Source organism: Urocampus carinirostris, chromosome 13 (genome assembly GCF_059441175.1).
Source record: "Urocampus carinirostris isolate Australia breed hairy pipefish chromosome 13, RoL_Ucar_1.0, whole genome shotgun sequence".
Taxonomy (NCBI): domain Eukaryota; kingdom Metazoa; phylum Chordata; class Actinopteri; order Syngnathiformes; family Syngnathidae; genus Urocampus; species Urocampus carinirostris.
Genome location: NC_142361.1, coordinates 7614909 through 7640979, shown reverse-complemented (window position 1 = coordinate 7640979; position 26071 = coordinate 7614909). Strand labels below are relative to the sequence as shown.

The following is a 26071-nucleotide window of genomic DNA, read 5'->3' as shown; positions in this document are numbered from 1 at the left end:
GTAAGACATGTAAAAAGTGAGGCTAGCCGTGCAAAGCTGAATATCACCTTGGGAGAGTTTGTGCACAACGCAGCTGCTTATATTTTATCTTTCTCCCAAGAGCAAAGGAGATGAAAAAACACTGTCAAAACGGGAGCTCTGTCAAGTTTTCAGATTATAGGCATTGTGTGTTCCTCTGCTTTCATGTTTGTGTTAGCCAATAGTCAGACTTTGGCTAATGTTTATATGCTTAAACTTCAGTGTAACTTGCTACGGTTTAGCTGTTTTAATTCATCCCAGCTATCTTCGGGCAGTGGGCAGGGGACACCCTGACCTGTTTGCCAGCCAATCGCAGGGCACACAGAAACACAAATCACTCGCTCACTTACACCTAGGGACAACATATCATTAGGAAAAGTTAAACTCTTGGGATTCAAGAAATGCTTACCATTTCTTAGTTTCTATTTTCTTTTTCGCTGGCAACTGTGTGAACAGCAAAGTAAGAATTTCATTGTGCAGGGAAACGTGGTTTTTACTGTACATATGACAATAAACACTTTGAATTGAATTACTTTTAAAAATAGACTCATCTTAGAAACATCAAGATCAGTCTGAAACAATATAAAGCTGGGGTAGCCCACCAAAGTCGTCTTGCAGCCATCACGTTCAATAATAATACGCAGCCATGGTCCTCTTACATCCGTGAGTGTAGTAAATCCAACCGTGTAAAATATTTACATACTCTAAAACAAGCAATAATGCCGACAAATAAAAGAGAAAAAAAATCAGCCGAAAAGCATCTGCATCGATGGAAGCTGCTTGTTGCTAGCTGTATGTTTAGCCCCTTAATTCCTGTTTACAAATACAGACTACAGTAGTAAAAATGTTTTCTCCAGGCAGAAGAGCAACCAAACACATGCGACTCACATTTTTTTCGGCCAATTGCAGGGATTGTTTTGCCCCACTTTAGCCTATGCGAGCCTGTAAATGCTAAAAAGGACCTTTACCTCAGAACAATTTTAGCCAATAGTGACCCATTTAAATGATAATTGACACATTGGTTAGGAAATGAAATATATATATATATATATATATATATATATATATATATATATATATATATATATATTCCAGCATACACCGCTGACTACTTCGCCTACGGGGGAAGATCTAATCGGCGGCTGCTTGCCTTAGTTGCGAGACTTAGCGACCTAATATTGATCCATATACGGAACACTGTATTATAAGGCCCATGGTCAGCTTTTGAAAAAAAAAAAAAAAAGGCTTTTAGGTGCGCCTTATAGTCGTGAAAATACGGTAATCACTTTATATTGGTGGGGACAAAACACAGCTTGCTTGATATTCATGGTAACACTTCACCTTCGTTCATGCCAAATCGACGCCTTTTGGCACATTTTCGCTGAAAACAAACTAAAGTTTTTTATTATCATGATTGAGTTGTAATGTCTAGAGGTGACAGCTTAATTTATTTGGCTTCACACTCTCCACTGTCAACATCTTTAACATAGCAGACACACCAGTTTTTGCTGGTCTCCCTTTTGTATTTGTTTGACTTTTTACCCCTCTCTTTGCCTGTCTCTTCATCTGTGTCATATATTTATTTCATGGGGTCACTTGAGGGCCTGCTACACTTCATGTTTACACTTCATACTCAATGCCTGTACTCCGCGCTTAATGCACTGCGTTTAGGCTAAACGTAAACAAAACACTCTTCCACTCAAAACGCCACCCCCTAGTGTAGTGGAGGTATAATTTCACTTAATTCTGTAAAAGTTAAAAAAAGAAGTTCCCTAAAGTCAAACACGCTTGCACCCCCCTTGACTGCCATCTTTATTACTCACAAAGGTTTCAGATCATCAACCAAATTCTAAAAACAACCAAAGGAAATACAATATGCAGTTTTGAAATGTTGATTCCATTTATTAATGTACCTTTTTTAAATACCTATCTAGCCCTATGTGAAAAGATTTTTGGGTCACGCGTTTTTTAAATCTCAACAAAACTTCCATTAAAAACGGGGTGTGCAAACTTTATATACCTGCTATATGTGCGGACTATGTGGAAAATCAATAAATAAAAGAGCCTCGCATCAAGCACGCATACTCGAATGAGTTGTTGTCCAGCTTTTAGCCTCAGGCGCAAGAGAAACTGAACTTCATTGCATAACATGTTTATGCTCAAGAGAGGCTAGGCTTTTAGTGGACGATTTCACGTGCGTTACATTGGTGATATAGAAAGCTGTTTGAGCATTTTAATCAATATCCTTGATGCCCAACTAACAGTCCATGCACTGCTTAAGCCTTTGTTGTAATCACCAGTTATCTTGGGAAAGACATTATATCCACATACTAGTAGGCTTATTGTCCTCACTAGTCAAACAACTGGGAGCACAAGAAGGTCGTGTGTGCAAGAATAAAATTTCTTATTTTGGGAGAAAACGTAATTGTGATTTTTCAGACCTGTATTGCAATTTCAATGCGATTTTCGATTTTAAAAGGAAAGTGTATTTTCTGTGCTAGTTTTGTTTTTTTGTGAGTACTTAACCATTGGATGCATGACCTACTAGTTCATACACTCTTCCATGAGTGGTTTTGATAATTAGTGTTTAAAATGTTGCAAAAACATATGAGCTTGTACAGACGCTGCCCTACTTACGAATTATATAGGTTCCTGACGATCGTTCGTAAGTTGAATTGGTTCGTAAGTTGCTTCAGTGCTATATAAGTATGTTTAAGGCTTGTATAAGTAACCGTATTGTTTTGTACTAAGAAATACACATTTCATAAAATAATATGCTCTATAAAGATAAATAAAGTTGAGTTTAACTTACTTTTGGAAGATGCGCTCCAAGCGGTCCTCCTCCATGATAAAAAGTGGCAGAAAAAAAGTCTTACGACCATTTTCTTAATCGCATTAAGCTTTCTTATTTCACTTTCGTTTCAAAAGAAACTGCTTGTCTCTTCTTTACACTTTACACTTTACACAAACCATATTGAATGGATGCACGAGATCTTAAACAATAAAAATGTCAAAAGTTCTTAGCGCGCTGGAGATAGTATAGAGTCCATACTATAGACATAGACTGTAGAGAATGTTTACACATGAACGAGGTAGAGGAAGCTGATTTTTTTACTTCCAGGTGATGCTGGGTGACCTCTCACAGCGCCACACGCTGGTAGCAGCGGAAAGAAATACTACAGTAATGTCCTGTACTCGTAAAAAGGTGAACACAATACAAAATCTTATTTACAGCAATGTCCAGATATTTTTCGACATTCCGAAAAAAATGTTCTTATCTACCGTTTTACATAAGTCGAATGGTCGTAAGTAGGGGAGTGTCTGTAGTCCTGAATTTACGGATAATCATTTTTATATTCTATAGTTTTAATTAAAGAGTCTTATATCGGTTCTTAGAATTTGAACATATCCAGTGCCATTGTCGGCAAACCTCCGTTTTCCATTTAAATATTCTAGGAGTGAATGATTCACTGTACTTACTTGCTTTGGCCTCTACAAATTCCATTGTTCAGGGTCTTCTTGGAAGGAATTTTATTCTTGCACACTCGACAGTCTTGTGCTCCCAGTTATTTGATTAGTGAGGACAATAAGCCTACTAGTGTGTGATATTTAATCTGGATGTAATGTCTTTCTTTATAACTTGTCTGTATAATTTTGCATGGCTGGGAGATCATGGCAAGAAAGGTCTGTATGATCACATCTGGGTGACGCACCAGCCTGTCAAGAAGAACCTGTACCGGTTGTCCGTTTTGATTCATTCAGATTGTTTTGGGTGAAGGCCAAATTCTCATTCATACTTTTTTTTCCCCCATCGCTTCAGCATGACAACAAGTGGTTTCCAGGTAATGTAAAGATCCAAAGTAGTTTCTTCCACAAAATTGGTTATGTGTAATGCGCACCAGTGACTCATAGGGGTGCCTGCATCATCCTCAGCCTGATTCGATGTGCACCGTAGGGTATATCGTGAAACGGGAGCCAAGCGGACACGGTTTACCGCACCGGGGAATTGTCTTCCAGCTAGGTGTGGCGCTCAGATAGAAGAAAAGGATCATGGGATTTTTTTTACCCCAAACAACCTGGGCATCTGCTATTGCCAACGTTGTATTTCTTGCGATCCACTGCTAATTCCCCTACGCATGCCAGAACAGTGTGATTTTTATGCCTGTGTTGTACGAGGGCAGTCAGCTGGAATTTAATTATTATTTTTTTTAACGGAAACTTAAAAATGTGTGAGGGTTATCTCACGCTACTAAGTTCAGTTTGTAACTTTGGTCACGATTGCATAACATTAGATGCAACTGGAAACTAAACTGAATATCGTCAGAGAGCAAGCTGGAACGTATCCACTAAACCACTAGCAATAGCAACGGTATGTTATATGTCATTATCACACTATTTTCATTTACGGTACTAAATTGCTGAGGTTATTACTGGGCCTGGCCTCAAGAATATTGAGAACTCTTAAACATGTCTTTGTACAGACGACTCGCAAAGTCTTTAAAAGTGTACGAGATTCTGAATTGAATGGAGAGAAAGACATTGTGTGAGGTAATTAGGTTTTTCTGAATGAATGAAGGGAAATACATTGTGGGAAGTAATTTAATTGTCTAGAAAGATTTAGATATAAAAAATTGGAGCACCTAATTAAACGTTTGTCCCATACAATACTAAATTTGAGCCTACACAAAGTGAAACTAAATTTCATACCGATTTTTTATCAGTTTCTGTTTTCTCATTTCTCCAACATAACAGGTAACAATTTGAAAAAAGTGTGATAATGAAAAAAGACCTAATGCATTTTCATGTGTCGTTGGTATTTTAGTCGTCCAATTGATATGATTCGACATTTTTCTCGCTGAGATTCTGGTTCGATTTCCGTTGCATTAAATGTAATCCAGTAGTAAACAACCATCCTTGTTCCTCGCGGCCTAAAGGTTGCGATTCGGTACCCTTACCATTGGTATCCGGTTCGATCCCCGTTGCCGATTTTGGTCAGCAATGAAATGTATTGACTGATCAATAATTGCATAAATATGTTTATGCATTTCCAAATTTTGTCGCATATAAGGTGCTCAAAATTATAAGGTGGATGTTCAAATTTCTGGCCAATTTAAAGTTTTAGGGTGGACCTTTTAAGACAAAAAGATACGGTCAATTAAAGCCAACATCAACACACCTAATATTGAATGGAATAGCATATTTGGAAAGCTCCTTTAGAGTTGATATATTTTTTTTCTACAGCACTCATCTGTGGACGGCTTCGCTGAGCCCCCGGTTCCCCCGACAAAGTCTGCAAGTCGTCACAGCCTACCACGATGTCGCAACTCCTTCACCTCCACGGAAGAACACCCACACATTGGGAACTACCGCCTTCTCAAGACCATCGGAAAGGGAAATTTCGCCAAGGTCAAGCTGGCCCGACATGTTCTTACTGGACGAGAGGTAGGAGACAGCACTTTAACATGTCGTTATGATAGCATAATATTTTACGGAAAACTTAAGATTTTTAATCTATCAAGTGACACACAAGTTGTGATGCACACACATACATACCTGCCATGTACTACGGTTTTGCCGTAATGAGTACGGTTTTCTTGAACCCACTACGGTGTTACGGTTGGGTCACAAAAACTACGTTTTTTTTATAAGTCTTCGTTGCCGTCCGTACACTTTGGATTATTTTCTATCATATCGTTATGGGTTTTAACGCACAAAAATGCGTTTATCCGAGGAATCAACTCCTTGCCCTGAAGAATTCTCGCGCCGGCGTGATGAGGGGGCCCTATCGTGGATGCAGTGCCGGAGCTAAGGCTAAGCGGCTAGCGGCGTTATAAGTCTTCTGTACCGTCCGTAATCATGGTAAATGTTAACTCTATACCAAATAAGACAGACGAATTGGCTGTGCTGGTGAAAAACGTCAAAGCGTACAGGGAGTGCAGTTTGCTGTGTTTTACGGAAACGTGGCTCACGTGTAGCATCTCGGACGCTAACGTGGAGCTACCTGGAGCAACCGGTAGCTAACGGAGCTAACCTCCTTTCCGATTCCTTGCTTAGCGTGTGACGTCATCCACTTCGCTAAACGGAACTCCGGAAAACGAAAAATCTCCATCGGCATATATCGCTGGTCATTGACTATGTAATTTAATCAAAATTATCATTATTTCATATCGAAACTGATCTAAATCAATTATATAATTATTCACTCACAAATATATTGGAATATCTCAAATAAAAAGTTTCCAAATTAAACTGAAAACGAACACTGAATAATATTACTTAAATGATAAAAAAATAAATGTTTTGAATAAATGTTTTGTTTCTTATTGTATCAAATATTGAAAAGAAAACTATGAGGGTTTTCTATGACATTGTTATATTAAATACATTATTGAGCTTTAAAGAACTCTCTTTTGATTATTTCCCTTCCAAAATACAAAATAATCTTATTTAACCATATTTTTTTTTTCAAACATGTTTATTTATGTAGTTTAGCATGTTATATTGTACATGTGTTTCGTTTTATTATATATATTGTTTATTAACATTTTGTCGTGAGATACTGAGTTGCTCGACATGAATGAGGTTTATTATAAAAAAAGTTCAAAAATTAAGTCGCTTGGACGTTCACTGTAGAAGTAAAAAATACATGCAAATATAATTAAGTAGAATACTACATTTTCTCTTTCAAATTATTAATTCATTTTCTGCATTAAATTAGTGTTAGTAATATACTGATTAAAGGGATTACCACAAACCTGTCTTTTTTCATTTTCTCCTTTTATACATCCTTTTTTTCTTAACTTCTGTATACAACATAATAATTCGTAATATAATGCATTAAAGCAAGTGAGCCGTTTGAGAGCCGACTCTCTTTAATGAGTTGCCCGCAAAAGCCGGTTCTCTAAAAAGAGACTGACTTCCTTTCACTACACAACTACCTCATGAAATCCAATGTTTTTTTTAAGACCACATGTATTTCAAATTTACTCAATCAACAATGTTGTATTCAGATCAGAATGACTTGCGAACTCGTTTGACTTGATTTGCCGTTTCGTGATAGTCTGTGTATACCGGAGGGTACGCATAATTGACAAATTTGCGTTTTTCCGTACAGATTTCCTTGTACGTCGTACACGTCTTAAAATGCATAATAAACGTACTTTGTACGGCAAAAACGCACAGGTTGACAGGTATGGGTTAACTTACTTTTATTATTTCACCCAGTTGAATATTTAAGAGACACTTGTTAGTGCGGCAGTTGGCACAGTCTACTATCATCACTTTCCTTATCCTCACATTTTTTTGTCATTACTCACACCCCTGTCAGTTTAAAGCTAATGTAAAATGCCCCCAAAATATTAAAAGTGATAGTGTAGCAGCTAAAAGCTATGGATTTACTTTTCATCATAAACAGCCACATTATTCTAAAGTAGAATATACATCCTTGCGTTAGATTCATTTTGGATCCCTCAAAAGTATGAATTCATCTGCTGCCCTTTTTTTGTCCAACAGGGTTTATTAAAGCACTTAAATTATTTTTTACTTTGCTTTATGAGAATTTAATAAAGGCAATACTCTAAACAAGCTCGGTGGCCTTGGCCCATTTTCGGTTTTCAGTATCGGCCCAAATGTATTTATTTTGGTCTATCCCAACCCCCTATAATTGTTTTTGCTTTTATAACCTAAATATAAGAGAACTATTGTATTGTGAAATATTATTTTATTTTTTATGTACAAAATGTAAAGTAGTTCACTCTAATGCTAATATTATTATTGCTATAGAATCATATTCTTATTTTACCCTCCTTCTAGTTTAAATTCTCATTTCGAGTGTCAGTTAAAGACGAAGTAAATATTTAGGGAATCTTTGAAAGATCGTTGTTGTTTTGAAAATAGTTTATGGCTTTAAAATGTGTTAATATTATGTAATTCATTTTGTTCCCTTGGCATCAAAATTTAAGGCTATGCATAGTTTGACATTTTAGAACGTTTACAACCCTAGATATTACTGGTCGCTTGAAGAGACATGGTTATCGCAGCTTTCTACCACTAATGTAAACTGACCACTTCAAAATGAGAATAGTGAAAATCCAGAAGGACAAATGTTTGTATTATAGAGGGAAGAGTTGATGAACTTATACAATTTCTAGACAATTTGAAACCTGAAGTTGACTGCATCCTGCATTTTGTCACAATTGTTTTGTTAGCTGCCTGCTTCCTCTGTTAAACCCACTAAGTTTCATCTAGCGAGTGGCCACATTAGGAGTAACAAGGGTATTCCTGCGGCCTGTCCTTGTTGTTGGCCAATGTTAAACAGACATACTCGATACGTGGTCTGGGTCACGAGGGGAAGGTTAGTCGCCTGGTGGCATTGTGTGTAAAAGTGGCTTTGCTGGCTCATCAGAATGCAAAGACACACTGATCAGAGTGCAGGAAAGGACATAGACCAATAAAACGGATGGGGTCTCCGTGTGAGTGGATAGGGGTGGTGGTTTTGGGGGACAAAACATCCAAAAGCCTGACTGATCACCTGTCAATCACATTCAACTTATCTGAGGTATTATCTAAATTTTGGGGGGAAACAGAAGTCCTTCACAATTTAACAATAATGTCTTTATTTTAAAATTATAAGTTAAAGGTCATTCCAAATTCCTAAACATGCAAAATGTGAGGAAATAGTACAGTCTTTTTACATAAACTGCATATATTTAATCTGTATATTCCAATTATTTTCCATTATAATGCATTTTGCAAACGGCATGTCTTGTCTTTGACAACCTTGAGCAGTGACGTCCGAGTAACCCTAGGGCGCTTGGAAGCCAGTCGCCATATTGTGTTACATGGTATTTAGTTGAAGAAGTTACGCGTGTTTAAAGCAAAGTTTTGGTAATTTTAGTGGAGGCGTCGTGTCACAACTCTAAGACTACATTTTTTCAGTCCCCTGGCAGCATATTTGCATGATTGTAGGTAGGAACACAAACAAAAAAGTATGAAAATACCTTTATGTGAGAGCCATTGCTTGTTTTATTGTGTCTGCTTTACATTATGTTATGAGCCAAAATGTAAAGTACTAAATCAAGCTTCACTTATCACGCTCTTGGAGTGGAATGGGAACAAATCTAGCAATTAAGGTTGTATAATACCTCACATATTGGTCTTGATAACTATAGTTGAAAATAGACTATTAACCAGTTTACTAATAAGAAGAACAGGAGCTGCTGTTGGCCACAAAATTACACTTACTAGTCCTGACTTAATTTCAATATTACACCTGGTTTTTTACTTCAGACTAATACTTATTCTCAAACATCCTAGTTTTATTACATTATTCAGGTTTTTTTTCTCTTGAATGACTATTTTTGCACCATGATGACTTTGCACCAAATGCAATATTGCACAACCGTTACGATACAACGTTATCACGACAACCCTGTATGTAACATCCCACATGCTGACATTGTTGTGTAAATACCATGTAAATTATAACTATAGCCTTATTCCCCTTGTTTTATAACATTATCTTCTCTGTTCCTTTATCTTCTTGCTCATACCCTCACTATGTGTAAAACTGGAGTGTCATGCCCAATTTCGTTGTCACAATATGTTAGCCCATTTGTAACAATGACAATAAAGGTATATTCTATTCTATCTATTCTATTCTATACTTGACACAGGGTCTCATGGTCTCTGGAAACAGGAATTTGACTCAAGAGGCTCTCATACACTCGACAGAGAACAAGTGCCAGGAAGACCTAAATATAGATGCACTCTCTTTGGAAAGTCTACATAAGTACAGAGCTCCTACTGGATCTGCCAAGCATAATAATAATAATAACAATAATAATAATAATGGGGTCATTAGGAAATCAAGCACACTATTTCAATGTAAAGTTCTCTAATAGAAGTCTAGAATTTGTTACTCCTTAAATTTCTGCTTTTTGCTAAAATTAGTCAGTTTGAGAGGAGGGCCCATTCGCAATCATGTGAACTGCTAGGCAACACAGCCTCTTATCCAGTTTTGACTATTCACTTATGAAGACTGGCCATTGTACATCGTTCTTATGAACAAGCAACCTAAAATGGTTGGTTTGTAAATATTCCTGCTGCAATTTGTTTTGATTTATCTTATTTCTGAACATTTCTCAAAAGGAAATAATGCTATATTAATTAAGGTTTGGCTCAAACTATGGACATAACTCTGGCAAGGAACCCCAGGTTAGCAATGTAGAAAGTGTTGGCATTGAAATTGAGTACTCTTTCCACAGTTGACTGAATTTTCTTTATCTTTTTTTAATGAATATTTGATGCTTCCGGGATATGCGTGTGGTGACTTGTCCTCAACACTTACTGAATAATTACCAGAGGACAAAACATTGAATTACTGGCTCAGCATGCATTGTAACAATTCCAACCATCACCGGTGATTCAGAGAGTAGTAACTGTCACCAAGTGCGTTTTAGTCTCACATTAAATTTCCATTTTGAGGTGGAATTAAGGGAAAAGAAGAGTGTCTTGAATGTTTTAATGATGCACTTCCCATCTTGATAACCCAAACTTTCCTCACAGTGACTTAGTGCTTTACTCTTGCTAGAACATGAATGTTGATTTTTTTTTTTTTACTTTGCATTTCCGGTAAAAAAGTTATAAATTCAATTCTTCCATTTAGTATTGCATTATATTTTTTTTTTTTGTAATTTGTAACTATGAATGGCCCTTGAATGGATTTTACTTTTTGAATAACGATGGATAAAGCTATGTTAACAGTATTAAATGGAAGTGCAGAATATAGTGCAGGCGTCTCCAGCATGATGGGCGCAGGTACCAAGTATCCCTTTAAGAAATCCTGAGTAGCCCACAGACAGTTTTTAAAAATATCTCACCAGTGATTGGTATTTCCTAGGGAATTTGTTTTCTAACTGACATGATGTTGTAGTAGTTGACTGAGCCTATTAGAACTCAACTTCTAAAAAATACAACCTGGTAATCATACAGTAGCAACATTGTAATAAGTTGTCAGTTTTGAAATGCATGTCAAACTGGTAGCTCTTCATGCCACACAGTTACAAAATGTAACTTAGCTTTAAAAAAAAAAGTTGTTGACCCCTGATATAGTGGGATACATTATGATATTGACTATGCAAGTCTTGGCATTGAAATAAATGGTAGCAGATGGTAAATGGCAGTGAATATGAAGGCAGCTAAAAACTCACTAAGTGCATCAAGGCCATTCTAATTGCTTTGCACTTTGGGACGATCATTGAGCAGCTCGTCTTGGCTTCTGACCCACACAACCCGCCGGGCCAAGTCTGACGTGCAGAGTCATGTACCATTTTTTTTACTGCAGCTCCTCTGTTTAATACCACATTTCCATAATCACCAGAACAACCAATTGCCTGGGAAATATTTATGTTTTGCTTTTGATGTGTCAAAAGCCTTTTGAAGGTGTGAATCAGTCATTGCTCGCTGTGGCAACGCTGTCAATTGCGGGGAAATAATGAGGGTGGTTTGCAGCAAACAAAATGGAACTCTACAAAAGGGGGAATTAGTTTTGGCACTTGCTGAGTCTCTGTCTTACTTTCTCTCTTTTCTCCCCCCCATCCTCAATTCTGTCTCTCAAGGTGGCAGTCAAGATTATAGATAAAACCCAGCTGAATCCCACCAGTCTACAGAAGGTAAGTCTGCCTGGCATCAAATGACACATTTCTCATAACATATCATTTTTAAAATGTATTTTTAGGTTCGTTAGTGCTTTTACGTGGCATGATAAGTAATTTAAGAATGTTCTTATTCTTGTTTCAGTGTTGGTGTCATTGAACATGAACAAGTTTAAATCTTGCTCAATTTTTCCTGTAATTAACACTCTCTTTCTTCTCTGTTTACCCGTTAACACATATTTGATATAAGCCAGTTACTTGTACAGTGTTCACATGGGTGCTTGAAATCCTTGAAAATGCTTGAATTTTAATGTGTTTTCAAGAAATGAAAATCGTTTGAATCTTGAATGAAGTGTTTGTAAATGCTGTAAATTGTTGCAATGTTTCACAAGTCTGCTTAAAAATGACGGTGCCACTGCTTTCTGGTGGCTTCGATAGTTTGTTTTGCATTTCTTCCTCCATTGTATTTAACTGAAGCTGGAATTAGTTTGTATGGCATTATCCTATGAAGCGTCATTGCCTCCAATGGGTTGGCCCAAGAGGACAGGTGCCACCTATACCTAAATAGGGCAGTATGAATTGTGTATTAGTGCAAGGATTAGGTATCATGATAAATTGTAATGGAAATAACTCCCTGCAACTGAAAATTTAAGCTTCATGTTACCGTCATTTTATGAGACCCCTATATGGGGAGTGATTTGTCTCAAAAAAAAAATTCCACACGTATTGTTCAGATCCACAAATTCATTCGCAATTTGTTCAAGATCTAAAAAACATACGTCTCGATTAATGCTCACGCAAAATTAAAAGTCCTTTATATTTGTGGAACAGCAAAAACATGTTTCACACCGGATTTCATCTTTTAATGGTACTGGAGAAATTGAAAAATTTGCCTAGAAATACCCGGTAAGATAATATAATATTGAAGTCACATAAGGATTAAAAGCCTCATATGATAAATTGATTGTTCTGTTTTTTTCATTTCCATTTCCATATTGTTAAAGATTTGTTGTAATGACATATAACCTCAGGGTGTGTTTGATGTGCTCACCTCAACTTTCCTTCACCTTAAGCCACACCCACCACTCTTGACTCAGCTTGTTTTGTGGTTTGACTGCAGCTAAAAATACAACAGCTTGCCCATTTTGTCATACATTATCTTTCGTCAAATAGTCACGGGTAATTACAACCTGAGAAACCGTTTCCTGATTACTACGTCTAGATCTGGCCTTATCTCCTAAATTTACTCACATTCACACGGGCACACACACAAACACTGATTAAAAACCTAAGTCTTTAAGACAAGTAGAATTCAGCTCTTATTGCTTCTGCCAATGAGTGCGTGTGTGTGTGTGTGTGAGAGCCACCTGATTTTGCAACCAAACATACTGCTGCTTGACTGTTTGAGGCACTTTATTCCTCAGCACATCACATTATCACAGCTCACCTCTTTTGATTCTAGCACGCAATAGATGACTTACAAATTGCCATGCGGATGTTGTAGGCGCACATTAAAAGCCCATTACAGAAATCACACCCTGTAAAAACGACAGTTAATAACTTGATGCATCTCTTGGCACCGCTGCAATGGTTCACAAGATTGCAATTTCTCATTGATGTTAAAGTAACAGTGAGGGAAATCAGATTTTTTTCCCCCCCTTGAGTAGTAAAATGTAATTTAGTTATAAGGCATCATTTTGCACTAAAGTCCCTTTTAAAGCCCATGTTTGTTTAAAAAAAAAAAGATTGCTGCGATTGGTGCAAATATAGTGTTGCAGCTAACTAATAATTCAGGAATTGAGTCAGGGTCAATAATTTGTTTGCATGAAAATGCTCAAAACTGCTATGTACGCTGCAGTATTTGTCGTTATTCTATCTGGAGGATTAAAACTTTGATTGCAGTCTTTTGTGTTTGGATTTTGATCAAATTTTAAAAACTAAAAACTTCTTTTTTTAATGCTCTGATCTTCATTTGTCTGAGTTAGTTTTGGGTGTAATTAAAAAAAAATCCTTAATACATTTGAAAAGAATAGATCACATTGAATTATTAATTTTGTATGTAGTTTGCATGAATAAAAGAACAGTGTGGATTATGTGACCACTAGTTGTCGCTGTATTGTGTAGTGCAAAATGAGTGCTAAATACTACAAGAAAAAATACTAATTATGGCAACTCAGAAACAAAATTGCACCATTTTACTTCTCTTTTCTTGCCCAGCCTTTTTTAGGTTTAACCTGTAGCAGTAAGATGACAGACAAATGTGTCAGCTCCCATTAGTTGTATTTCATGTTATGCAAAATATATATTTTTTTCTACCCATGAGTATTTTTTTAAAAGGCATGTTTATGTGACAGTTCATGTATTTTTGCTTATTTTTTTAAACCAATGATTTTTTTTAAATGAATTTTGGTTTTCTACCACTAGGTTGCGCAAAATAATACACAGTGTCCCTTTAAAACGTATGAGCACCACTGTTAAAAAACAATCTTATTGGAGGTGTTTCTGCAAAGCAACAGCGCAAGTTGCGGCAAAGTAATTCTTGCAGTGGATTGGTCAATTTTCAACTAAATTGTTTTATTATTTACCTACATTTTTAGAGTGTATTTGGCATGTTTATATAGACAGTATGAAAGCATATTGGATTTTATGATTACTCTTAAACAAGGTTTCACTCCCTGGTAAATTTTGTAGCTGTTAATTCTAGTGCCATGATTAATTAACTCTACTTCTTGAAAGTAGCTTAGTCATGCATTATCTTTACTTTTTGTATTGATTTTCGTGATTCTAGAAACGCGTTTCAAAGATTTTTACTGCTAAAATGATCCTTTACGTTTCACTGATTTTTAGGTCATCACATGATATGATGATGTTAAATACGACCATATTTCTTGCAGTGAATGCTTTTAAAATTATGCATACAAAGTCACATCTTTTTCCAATGTAGTGGAATATCCATCTAAAAGTTTGCCCTTGACCCTATTCAACCCCCACCAGTGTTGTGTCCACTAGCACATCTGTAATTGACTTTGAACATAATGGGATCTGATTGCAATTGTTTGGCTAATCACAAAAAGAGACACTCATCAAATCCGACCGAGATTCATTTTATTGTCTGGGCTCTTTGTTTAACAGACTATTATGCGGTTTGTAATCTGTGCACACACATCTCGGTAATGAACATCTACGGCGCCGTAAGTGCGATTGGCTGGACGGGTCGCAATCAGAGTTGGGTCTAGGTTACACGGTACTGCTTATCCACTGCCAAGTGATAATGCGCAACAACGTCATCATGTTCGAGCTTGGCAAATCATTGCGTCGCCATTAATTATTCAGCGCACATTTGCGATGTCTGCTTTGCCATATTTTGAGACGCTCAATGCAGGTCCATTTCCTTTGGAGTTTTATTGTTTTTACATTTGTTGATTATTTTTTATAGTTCTCTGTACCCAAGTCTTTATTTTTATTTTAGTTCCTGACTTTTCACTTTATTCTACCCATTGACATAAAATGACAACACCATTGAAGCGTCAGTTCCCCTCAAAGATTGAGTTGAAGTTTGATACAAAGGGTCCTCGAATAAAGGGTGTTACTTCCTTTATCGGTACACCTTACTGAAAGAGAATGATGTTATGATAACCATGGGCCAAAATATTTGTGTTTCTATGGTGTCATGCTATAGAAATTCCCACCCCTAAAATGTTACTATGTTGTACCATTTTCCGTTTTTTGAACAGTATTTTTTTCCATTGAAGGAAATCAAAAGGATTGCATTTACAAAATCATATTGATTTACACAAGTTCAATTAGCTTCCTTTCTTAGTGTCTAACGTGCTGTTTAGTATTGTCAAATTGAAAATAAACGGGTGTTAGCCATGAAGATTAGCTACATGACTATCTGCCTTAGTAACAGAATTTTAACATATACATTACATCAATTTTATCAACCCACCTAAAATATGTGACAAGTGACAAATCAGATACTAAAGTTTATTATTTAACGCACAATCTTCTCTCAAAAAAAAAACTCAAACTTTGCGTGCACGTTATACATGAGGTTTTACCGTAGTATATTACCATATTTGTGCAATGATTGATCAGTCAAAAAATATCGCTGACCAGAATCGCAAAACTTTGGGTGCAACAGGAATCGAACCCAGGTCACGGTGGCCACTAGAATACCAGATATATAGATGACATTTGAAAAGGCATTTGATTTTATCTTAATATTAAACTATTTTGATTCACGTAACCAGAAATGAATTCTATTGAATGGAGAAAACAAAATGTTGTCTTGTCCTGAAAGATATAAACAAAGAAGGAAAGAAGCACAACGGTGAATCTGATGATGAATTGGGCTTTGAAGGAAATTAAATAAATAAATAAATAATAAGTCAAGTCAAGTCAAATTTATTTATATAGCCCTTAATCACAAAAATGTCTCAAAGGACTGCACAGGATTACAGTTACAAAATTACACAATTACCTGATCTTAAACTAGCAAACCAGCATGCGGGCAAGGAAAAACTCAAAAACCTCAGTGTGAGGAGAAAAGAGAAACCTTGAGAAAGGACCTCACATGTGGTAATCCCCCTTCCAGGATTGAACAGGGTGAATTACAATTAGCATTACTGTACACAGAATAGTAAACACTAGGTAAGATGTTGAAAATGTCCGGAAAGAGCATGACATCAAGGACGACGCCAGCTGGTAAATGCAGGGGTTGACATGCTGCAGGTCAGACCCCGGTCCGCTGACCCATCCCAAATCATCCTTCTCCTTCGTATCAGCCAGGCAGGCCTCAGAAAAAGACAGGACAAAACAGAATACGAGGTGGGCATCAATCATATGCTTTGGAATAGAAGTGTGTCTTAAGCCTCAATTTAAAAACTTCCGTTGAGGTTGCAGATCTTATCTCCAGAGGCAGGGCATTCCACAACACCGGGGCCCGGATGGAGAACGCTCTCGAGCCCGCAGACTTCTTGGCTCTCGGAATCACAAGTAGACCGGCATTTTCCGAGCGCAGACTCCGTGCAGGAACATAGGGGGAAATCAAATCAGAGAGATAAGAGGGTGCAAGCCCATGCAAACATTTATATGTTAATAAGAGAACCTTAAAGTCACATCTTAAGTGGACTGGGAGCCAGTGCAAGTTGGCCAATACAGGTGTAATATGCTCAAACTTTTTAGTCTTAGTCAAAAGTCTAGCTGCCGCATTCTGAACCAGCTGCAAACTTTTAATGCTAGACATCGGGAGACCAGAAAGCAATACATTACAGTAATCAAGCCGAGAAGTAATAAACGCATGAATTAAAATCTCTGCATCTGATTGGGACAGCATTGAACGAATCTTCGCAATATTACGGAGGTGGTAGAAAGCTATTCTAGTAATATTTTTCACATGTAACTGAAACGACAGATTAGGATCAAATATAACACCTAGATTTTTGACCGAGTCACTATGGGTGATATTACATTTGTCTAGGTTCAGGGTAATGTTTGAAAACAAATGACGACAGTGAGCTGGACCAATAATCAACATTTCAGTTTTTTCTCGGTTAAGGCGTAAAAAATTATTTGACATCCATCTTTGAATCTCAGTAAGGCAATCCTCCAGATTTCTAAAACTTAAATGTCCAGTTTTTTCCAGTGGCACATACAGTTGAGTGTCATCTGCATAGCAATGGAAACTAATATTATACTTGCGGATAATGTCACCAAGCGGGATCATATAAATACTAAAAAGAAGGGGGCCAAGTACAGAGCCTTGAGGAACACCACAAGGGACATTAGATTGTTTAGAGGTCATATTGCCATAGTTAACACATTGCATCCTGTCTGACAGGTAGGACCTAAACCACGAGAGTACAGTTCCTGAGATACCAATGCGTTCTAGACGAATCAATAATATGTTGTGGTCGACCGTATCAAAAGCAGCGCTGAGATCCAGCAGCAGTAACATTGATGAGGCACCAGAATCTATTGTTAAAAGGAGATCATTGGTTACTTTTGCAAGGGCTGTCTCAGTAGAATGATTTGCTCTAAATGCTGACTGGACAGTTTCAAAAAGGTTATTTTCTGACATGAAGTCATTTAGCTGCTGTGCAACGACCTTTTCAAGTAATTTCGCAAGAAATGGCAGATTTGACACTGGCCTATAATTACCTAGGCTTTCTGGGTCAAGGTTAGGTCGCTTAAGCGTGGGTTTAATGACGGCAGACTTGAAGGCTACAGGAACAATACCCGAGGATAGCGATATATTAATAATATTTAAAACTGATGGTCCTAAGATCTCAAACAGATCCTTCACCAGTGAAGCTGGAAACGGATCAAGCAGGCACGTAGTTTGTTTGGCCCTACTGACCATCTGTGTTAGATTATCAAGGGACAATTCATTGAAACTGGAGAATGTTTCTAAACAACCGCTGACACAGTCCATACCTAGCACCTCCACATCTTTGATATAGGAGGAGGAAACAGAGCGTTCTTTTAAAATTTCATTCCTGATTAGTTGAATCTTTTTATTAAAAAATCCCATAATGTCATTAGCAGAATGAGTGCAACCATTTGGGTTAAGTTGTTGTCTGGTAAGTTTCGCCACTGTGTCAAATAAAAATTTTGGATTATTCTTATGTTCAACAATAATCTTAGAGAAATACGAAGCTTTAGCTGAGGCAAGAGCTACTTTATATTTCAGCAAACTGTCACACCAGGCCAGTCGAAAAACCTCCAGCTTGGTAGTGCGCCATTTTCGTTCAATTTTTCTGCAACTTTGTTTGAGTAACCTAGTTTCTTCAGTAAACCAAGGTGTATTCTTCTTGGGTCGGAATTTATACTTTAGGGGCGCCACAGAATCAAGAACATTTACCAAAGCAGTATTGAAGTTGTTTGTAAGTGAGTCAACAGACCCAGTGTACGAAGGGAAGGCTGCAGTTACCGTAGGTAATAATTCTTTTAAGGCTAACACCGTTTTAGGGCGGATATTGCGACTGCTAAAGCCTATATTTTCCTTATCACAGTAAACATTAAACAACACCTCACATTTAACAAAATAGTGATCAGAGATGGCATTAGGATACGGTAACACTGTAACATTTGAGGCTACTACGCCACGGGTCAGGACAAGATCTAGAGTGTTCCCATCTTTATGAGTTGGCACATCAACTATTTGATTGAAACCAAATGTATCCATCAGTGACTTAAATGCAATTGCAAGTGAATTTGATGGGGAGTTTATGTGAACATTAAAATCACCAATAATGACAACATTATCCGCATACGTAACTAAGTCTGTTAACAAATCAGAAAATTCTTCCAAAAAATTTGAGTATGGTCCAGGTGGGCGATACACAACAACTACATAAATTGGTGTTGACATTAAGGACCTCATAACAAGTGCTTCAAACGTTTTAAAACTAGTAGGGGTATTAGAAGTAAATTTCAACCTATTTTCCGATATAAGAGCAACACCTCCACCTTTTTTGCATGGTCGTGCCAAGTGCGCACTCACAAAGTTAGGGGGAGAAGCCTCATTTAACACTACAAACTCATTTGGTTTCAACCAGGTCTCACAAAGGCCAATAAGGTTAAGATTGTGTTCATTAATAAGGTCATTAACAAGTAAAGCTTTGGAGGCTAGTGATCTAATATTAAGAAGGCCAAGCTTCAGCACTGTGGACTGAGCTGAAACCTTTCGCGAGTTTTGCACCTTAGTGGTAACCACCACAGGATTCGACTGCCGGTCCCGGGTCTTGTGCCTTGCATGACGGCAGATGCGGCCCGAATTCCATACCACAGGAATATTGTTGACCGGTGGAGTAGCAGGATGACTATTGGTAGAAAATAATGTTATTTCTTCTCCCTCCTCACCTAACAAGGGAGAAACAGAGGTAAGAGGCACAGAAGAAGATGCTATAGAATAGTATAAATCAGGGTGTATGGTGCAGTCAGTAGAACACTCTAAACTACAAAAACTATGTGAATTGCATGAATCTAGCATAGCGCTAGTTTGCTCTAGCGTTACAGACTCCGCACCCATGGTAACAGGTTCACTAATCACCTGTGACCTGGCCTGCACTAGTGTATCCTGTCATGGAAGGCTTAAACAGTAATCTATATTTTTAGAAAGAGTGAGAGCACCTTCCCAGTTAGGGTGAAGGCCGTCTCTCCTCAGCAGGTCAGGTCGGCCCCAGAAAGCAGGCCAGTTATCCACAAACCTAAATCCCTTCTGATTGCAAAAACTTGCCAGCCATCGGTTTAGCGAGACTAGTCTGCTAAACCTCTCATCATTGCCTCTCGCAGGCAAGGGGCCAGAGACAATTACTCGATGCCGACTCATCTTTCTGGCGAGATTACAGGTCCTAGCAATATTTTTCTTTGTAATCTCAGATTGTCTCATTCTAGTATCATTGGAGCCGACGTGAATGACTATATCGGTGTAGCTAGCCCTGTCCTGGTGTCTAGGTTTGCTCGTCAGCTCCCTCAAATTAGCCTCAATGTCGGGTGCTCTGGCCCCAGAAATACACATAACCGTGGCTGGGGTGCTAAGCTTTATGTTACGGGTGATGGAGTCACCTATAACTAGGGTGCGGGAGCCAGTAGACCGGGGTGGAGTGGGACTAGCTAGGGGGCTGAACTTGTTATGCGTCTGAATTGGCTCACCGCGATTAGCATGCCGTTTAGGGCTAATGCTAACCGGACTAGCAGGTTCGCTACAACCCACGCTAGCAGTGGTGTCCGAGGCACCTAACATTTTCCGTTTAAACTGCTCTAGCTCACGGACACGTCCCTCTAGAAGGGCAACCTGCCTACGGACACGGGAGCAACCTTTACAGCAACCCATACTTACTTGTAAGCGTCGGATGCCAAGAGCGTCCTAGCAGCCGTGGGAGGGGATATCCTTCAACAACGATCGGCAGCAGCTTCCGACTGTAAAAACAATTGTGCGCGGCACTTACCTTGCGCCAATCGTCCGAGATACTTACCCGAAACTTTTCAAGATAAAAAGTCTCAATCCAGAATTCTGCTAAAGTAGGAATCTGAAACAATCTCGTAGACGCGACGACGTGAGCAACACAAAATTCCCGCCACTCGATAACCCGGAACCGGAAGTGAATAATAATTTACGTTGTCAATAAATGACTTAAATCTTGCTGCACATATTTAACGTATGACACTTATAATGCTTAGTTTGAGCTGAGACAAAGTAAAACAACATTTTATATGAATTCTTAATCCAAAATCAGGGGTGCACGTCAAACACGAGTGCTTGTTATACACGAATGAATACTGTAGTTGATGATTTGAAGTTTTAAATGGTGCTCAGATTACATTAAATTATTACCCCTAGTACTACGCCAATTCAATCCAAGTTTGACTCATCTCTAGATTATGCTATTAACAATTATTTGGTGACCTTTGTGGCAGTTTCTTTGTCCTCTACTTTGCCTCTTATGGTGTAACTGTATACAGACGGGCCATCTGCATTGCAGACGTGTGTTTCTTATAATGCAGCACTCGGTCTCCAGGGCGTAAACAATGACCTCATTGACTCAGCGTGTCCAACGCTATCCATGGGAACAGGGCTATGCGGGTTGCGATAAAAGAAAACACCCACAGTGAACTTTTTTCTTCTTGGCCAACTGACATGTCCCTTAGGCCCTTAAAACAACAGCATTGTTTGTAGACCATCAAGTGTTGCCCGGTTTCACATGCCAACCGGGTGACACTTATTAAGTCCACAGGGCTTTTAGCGGCATGTCAAGCAAGTTTTTTGGATTGAGATGTCTAATTGTTCTTTGATGACAATCCTTGAGGGTGTATGAGCTGCTTTTAGATTTGCATAAAATCATAGTGATGAAGCAATGGTCAGTAAATAGACAACAGAGTAACTTATACGAGTTTACTGACACTGCTACGTTTCAAAATGAACTTGAAACAGGGGTCCGTACGTTTGAGTTAAAATCATCGTGGTTCGCACAGATGGGCGCAGTTGCCTGTTGGATGGTGAAACTGTCACGATGGAAAAAAGGATTCCCGTCTGCCAAAGATACAGTGTAGGATGAATCAAACCAAATTTGTGCTTTTAGCCAATCGGCTTGGGTAATAGTCAGCAATGTCATAACGATTGTAGACCAAATTGCCGCTGTGAAAAAACGTATGACAAAACAATTGGAGAATTCATGGGCCCCTAAGTCAAAAACATGACACAGTGACCACAAAACGATGAAAACTTTTCACCGGTTTGGTTCATTTGGTGAGTTTTTATATTTATTTACTTGGCACGTACATCGATAAACATTACTATAACGACCAGTGTGTGTTGCCATTATCACGTTCGCCTTCCAATTCTGAGTTATCTGGTTCAATTCCAGCTACTGGCCTCTTTGTGTGGAGTTTGCATTTCCTCCCCATGCCCTTGTGCGCTCCAATTTCCTCCCACATTCCCCCAAAAATGGCTAGGATGGGCCAAGCAACCCAGCGACTTTCAATAGAAAAAGCGGTTCAGAAAATGAAATGTTATTTTGGTGTGATTCTATGAGGACATCTAACTGTTTGTTATTGTGAGAACCAGTAAAGAAGAATAAGACTATACTCAAAGTTTAGTAAAACTAAAATGTGCTTTTACTGCATTGTCGCATGGACATGGAAACAAATACGTATTAGGTAAAATAACGTTTTTAGCTTATATAATACAGTCAACCACCACTAATTAAAACATAATGTACTCCTACAAGTGGTCAAAAATAAATTCACCCAGTTATGGCTCATTTGATTGCTTTTGTTAAGCTAACAGAGGAACACAAGCACCTGTATTCACGATTTTGTTGATGACCACAACTTTTGCAAAGTAAATCGCCACATTGGCTGGCTAATGGTTAGCAAGTCAAGAGCCAATGCTATCCTGGGTCAACACGGCCACTTTAACACACTCTTTCACTTCAACATTACTCAAGAAGCCAGGTCAAGCCTTTTGAGGTAAAATGCATTCACATACACAAAAAAAACTATAAAGATGGCGACCTGAGGTGAATAAAAATAGTTTAGAACAGACTTCTCTTTTTTGTTATTGATAACAACGTGGTGAAACATGTAACAGGAATAGACATGGCACTCCAGGGTAAAGATTTATTAAGAACTTTAAAGAAAATAATATGATAAAAGACAGTCAGAATAAATAGGCAAAAATATTTACTAAAAATATTTAGCTAAAATAATATTAATGACCAAGACTAGTTGTACACAAGTAGGCTTTAGTAGCCTTATTGTAAAGCATGTTTGTAGTGTGCTTTAGTAGCCTTATTGTAAAGCATGTTTATTGTATATAGTTGTTCAGTGATCTCTATAACCAGAGAACCATTGTGAATCAGACCCTGTTTTTATTGGACTGCCTTTGTAAACACATTTTTGAATTCAAATTAAAATCTGACTACCTATCTACTGTTTGCAAAGTGAGACACACCTCAAACATATTGTGTTGTGTGGCTTTAGGAGACCACAGAGGATTACCACAATTAACAGTCATGTTAGTTGTGTTGAAACTCTAATTTATTTACTGTAAAAGGTTTCAGATCGCGATTGAATTTTTTTATGATCAGGAGGTAGAGCGCTCGTCTTGGGATCAAGAGGTTGCAGGTTCGATTCCTTGAAGTGTTCTTGGGCAACACACTGAATCCCTAATGCCCCCGATAGCAGGTAGTTCCCTTGCATGGCTGACGCTGCTTTCGGTTTGTTAGTGTGTAAAATGGAAAAGTGTGAAGCACTTTGGGAAGTCTTCATTGACTTGAAAAGCGCTATATATATATATATATATATATATATATATATATATATATATATATATATATATATATATATGCATACTATTATCATTAACAAATATTGATTGTGTCTTTTTGCATTATTAAAAATGTCTCACGACATTTTTTAAGCTTTTACAGCAAATAAATACTGGCTCCTAATATCGGTTATCAGCGTCCTCGTAATATGAAAAATCAATGTCAGTATAGGCCCTGAAAAGCCCATAATTGTCGATCTTACTTTAAAATATACTTTAAACAGTATGGAAACATTGTGAGAAAATAATCTCATGTAAATGCCGAACTAAATGCGTACATGGCAGGTGAATATAATTTATATAATTTATTAGTATTATCACCATCCTTATGTTATTAATATTGTTATTAATACAATTATTATCATCATCAAATGTGACATATGATACCTGCAGGGAGGGGCTAAGCATATAAAAGAAGGCCTCTTGGTACATATTAAGACCCTTTGAAACTTTTTGTGATTAAGGGCCATGCAAATAATCATGATTTGACTTGACTAGCGTGCTTTCATTTAATTAAGGTTATTGCTATATTTGATGCGTTTGATAAAGATTTGCATGTTTGGCCCATTCAAAATAAAACCTGCTTCAAGAGTTAATGTGTCTTCTTAATTTAGTTAAACATGACAGGAAAATGTCAGAAATCTACTAATTGATAAATACATTTTTTTTTCTATAAAATCCTTTTTTTTTTTTCAAATAAATAATATTTTATTTTGACCTATTACCCTGTAATTATTGTCTGTGCAGCACTTTGAGACATTTTTGTGATTAAAGAGATTCCCAAATTCTTAAACATACAAAATGTGAGAAAGTAGTACATGTTTTATGCATAATATCTGTGTATATGTCAGTGGTCTATTCCAATTATTTTCCGAGATAATGCATTTTGAAGACAGTCTTTTACTTCCTGAGATCTGACATCATGTGAAACACACCAGCACCCTAGCAAGCCAGTGGATTACAGTGAAGTAGGCGAAAAGGTTTTGTGTGTTTTAAGCCAAGTTTTGGTAGTTTTTGTGGAGAATGGGGCGAACTGGCAAACATAACACACACAGAGCTAACAGGGGCGGACCCGGCAGGCTAGATGGCAGGCTAGATGGCTGGCATAGACGGCAAACCGGGAACGATCGACGGAATAAAACCTGATGTTGGTTGACCAAAAGCATGCTGTGAGCAGCCAAGCTAATCGCGAGCCACATTAGCAACAAACACAAACCAGAAAAAAAAACAATGAACACGGCAGGCTGGCCAGCTGGACTGCTAACAGGGCTAACCTAAAACGCACGCTAATAGGGGAGCTATCTGGACAATATTACATTAATTGCAAGATAAGTGGCAAAAAACAGGAGAGGAAAAGTCACAATCGCATACCTAAAATGAGGCAAAGTCAAAAAAGGAACGCACACTGTACACAACGGCAGGTAAACTTACCCTTTAATGATCAACTCATACACAACAGTCAAAAGTCCCCCAGCGACGTGGTGGGCAAAGTTCCAATTACTCCAAACTGAAATGAGCGCTATGCATTCACTGATTATTACAATCGCTGTTGGTTTTTTAACGGGACGCGCCATTTGTTTTGCTTCTCGTAGTCATCTGGTGACGTCACAGCTCTAGAGGATATAAGGTCAAACTGTCTACCTTGAAAATTAATTTCTCAAGATCCGTGGCGCATGAAATATTTTGTAACATATCTGCATGATGGTGGGAGGAACACTACAGTTGTGTGCCTAATTGAAAAATTGTATTTTATAATCACTTCAAGGGCTATAAAAATAAACATGACTCGAGTTGACTTGACTTTACCTCCAGGCAGTTTGAACGTAAAGCTTAGAAATGACATTCTGATCTAACACTATTTAGGTGTAATTTTTCAGGGAAAAAAAAAACAGAGGAATCAAACTGATTTTGCCATGCAATATGTCTGTGGCTGGAGAATCTAGTCGAGCTCCGCTGTGGTTTCCATCACTGTAAGGATTGATTAGAAGTGTTATAATATGTTTTTCTGTGATGCTAAGCATGGTTTTACTAAAAAAAAACAGTTGTGAGCAACTTTCAGTCAATCTTATTGATGAGTGACTCTGGTGTCTTACCAGCCTGACAGGCTACAGTATTCTTGAAATGCTGCAGCTACAGTTTGCTTTTGCATTTAGCCTGAGTCAGTCTTTAGTTTAAAAAAACAAAGAGAACTGAAAGACTATATAGTAAGGAACATTCAATTTCTATTACAAATTTTAGAAGGCCTCATACACAATTGAGGGCACACTCACACATGGGCCATCTTACCCTGGCCAGGCACACTTTTTGCTTAAGGCCAGAATTTAGATGTCAAGTCAAGTCATGTTTATAGACTAGGTTTAAACATTTCCACTGAGGTTTCAGATCAAATCTCAGGGGGAAGAGCATTCCACAGCACCGGAGCCCGGATGGAGAATGCTCTCGAACCTGCGGACTCTTCTTGGCTCTTGGGAGACCAGCGTTTTCAGAGCGAAGGCTATGGACCGGCGAAATTAAATCTGAAAGATCTAAGGGAGCAAGTCCATGCATGATTTTGTATAATACCAAC

The 26071-nt window shown here is 37.9% G+C and overlaps 1 protein-coding gene across 3 annotated transcripts in view; it reads left to right on the top strand.

Annotated features, from left to right (window-relative positions):
- LOC148353632 (serine/threonine-protein kinase MARK1-like) overlaps positions 1 to 26071 on the top strand; it is a 70389-nt gene that overhangs the window by 11146 nt on the left and 33172 nt on the right. For all 3 annotated transcript variants that reach the window (XM_088350756.1, XM_088350754.1, XM_088350755.1), the window contains exons 2-3: positions 5260 to 5460; positions 11637 to 11690. In XM_088350756.1, coding sequence (XP_088206882.1) covers positions 5260 to 5460; positions 11637 to 11690 — 255 coding nt within the window. The remainder of the gene's footprint in view (positions 1 to 5259; positions 5461 to 11636; positions 11691 to 26071) is intronic.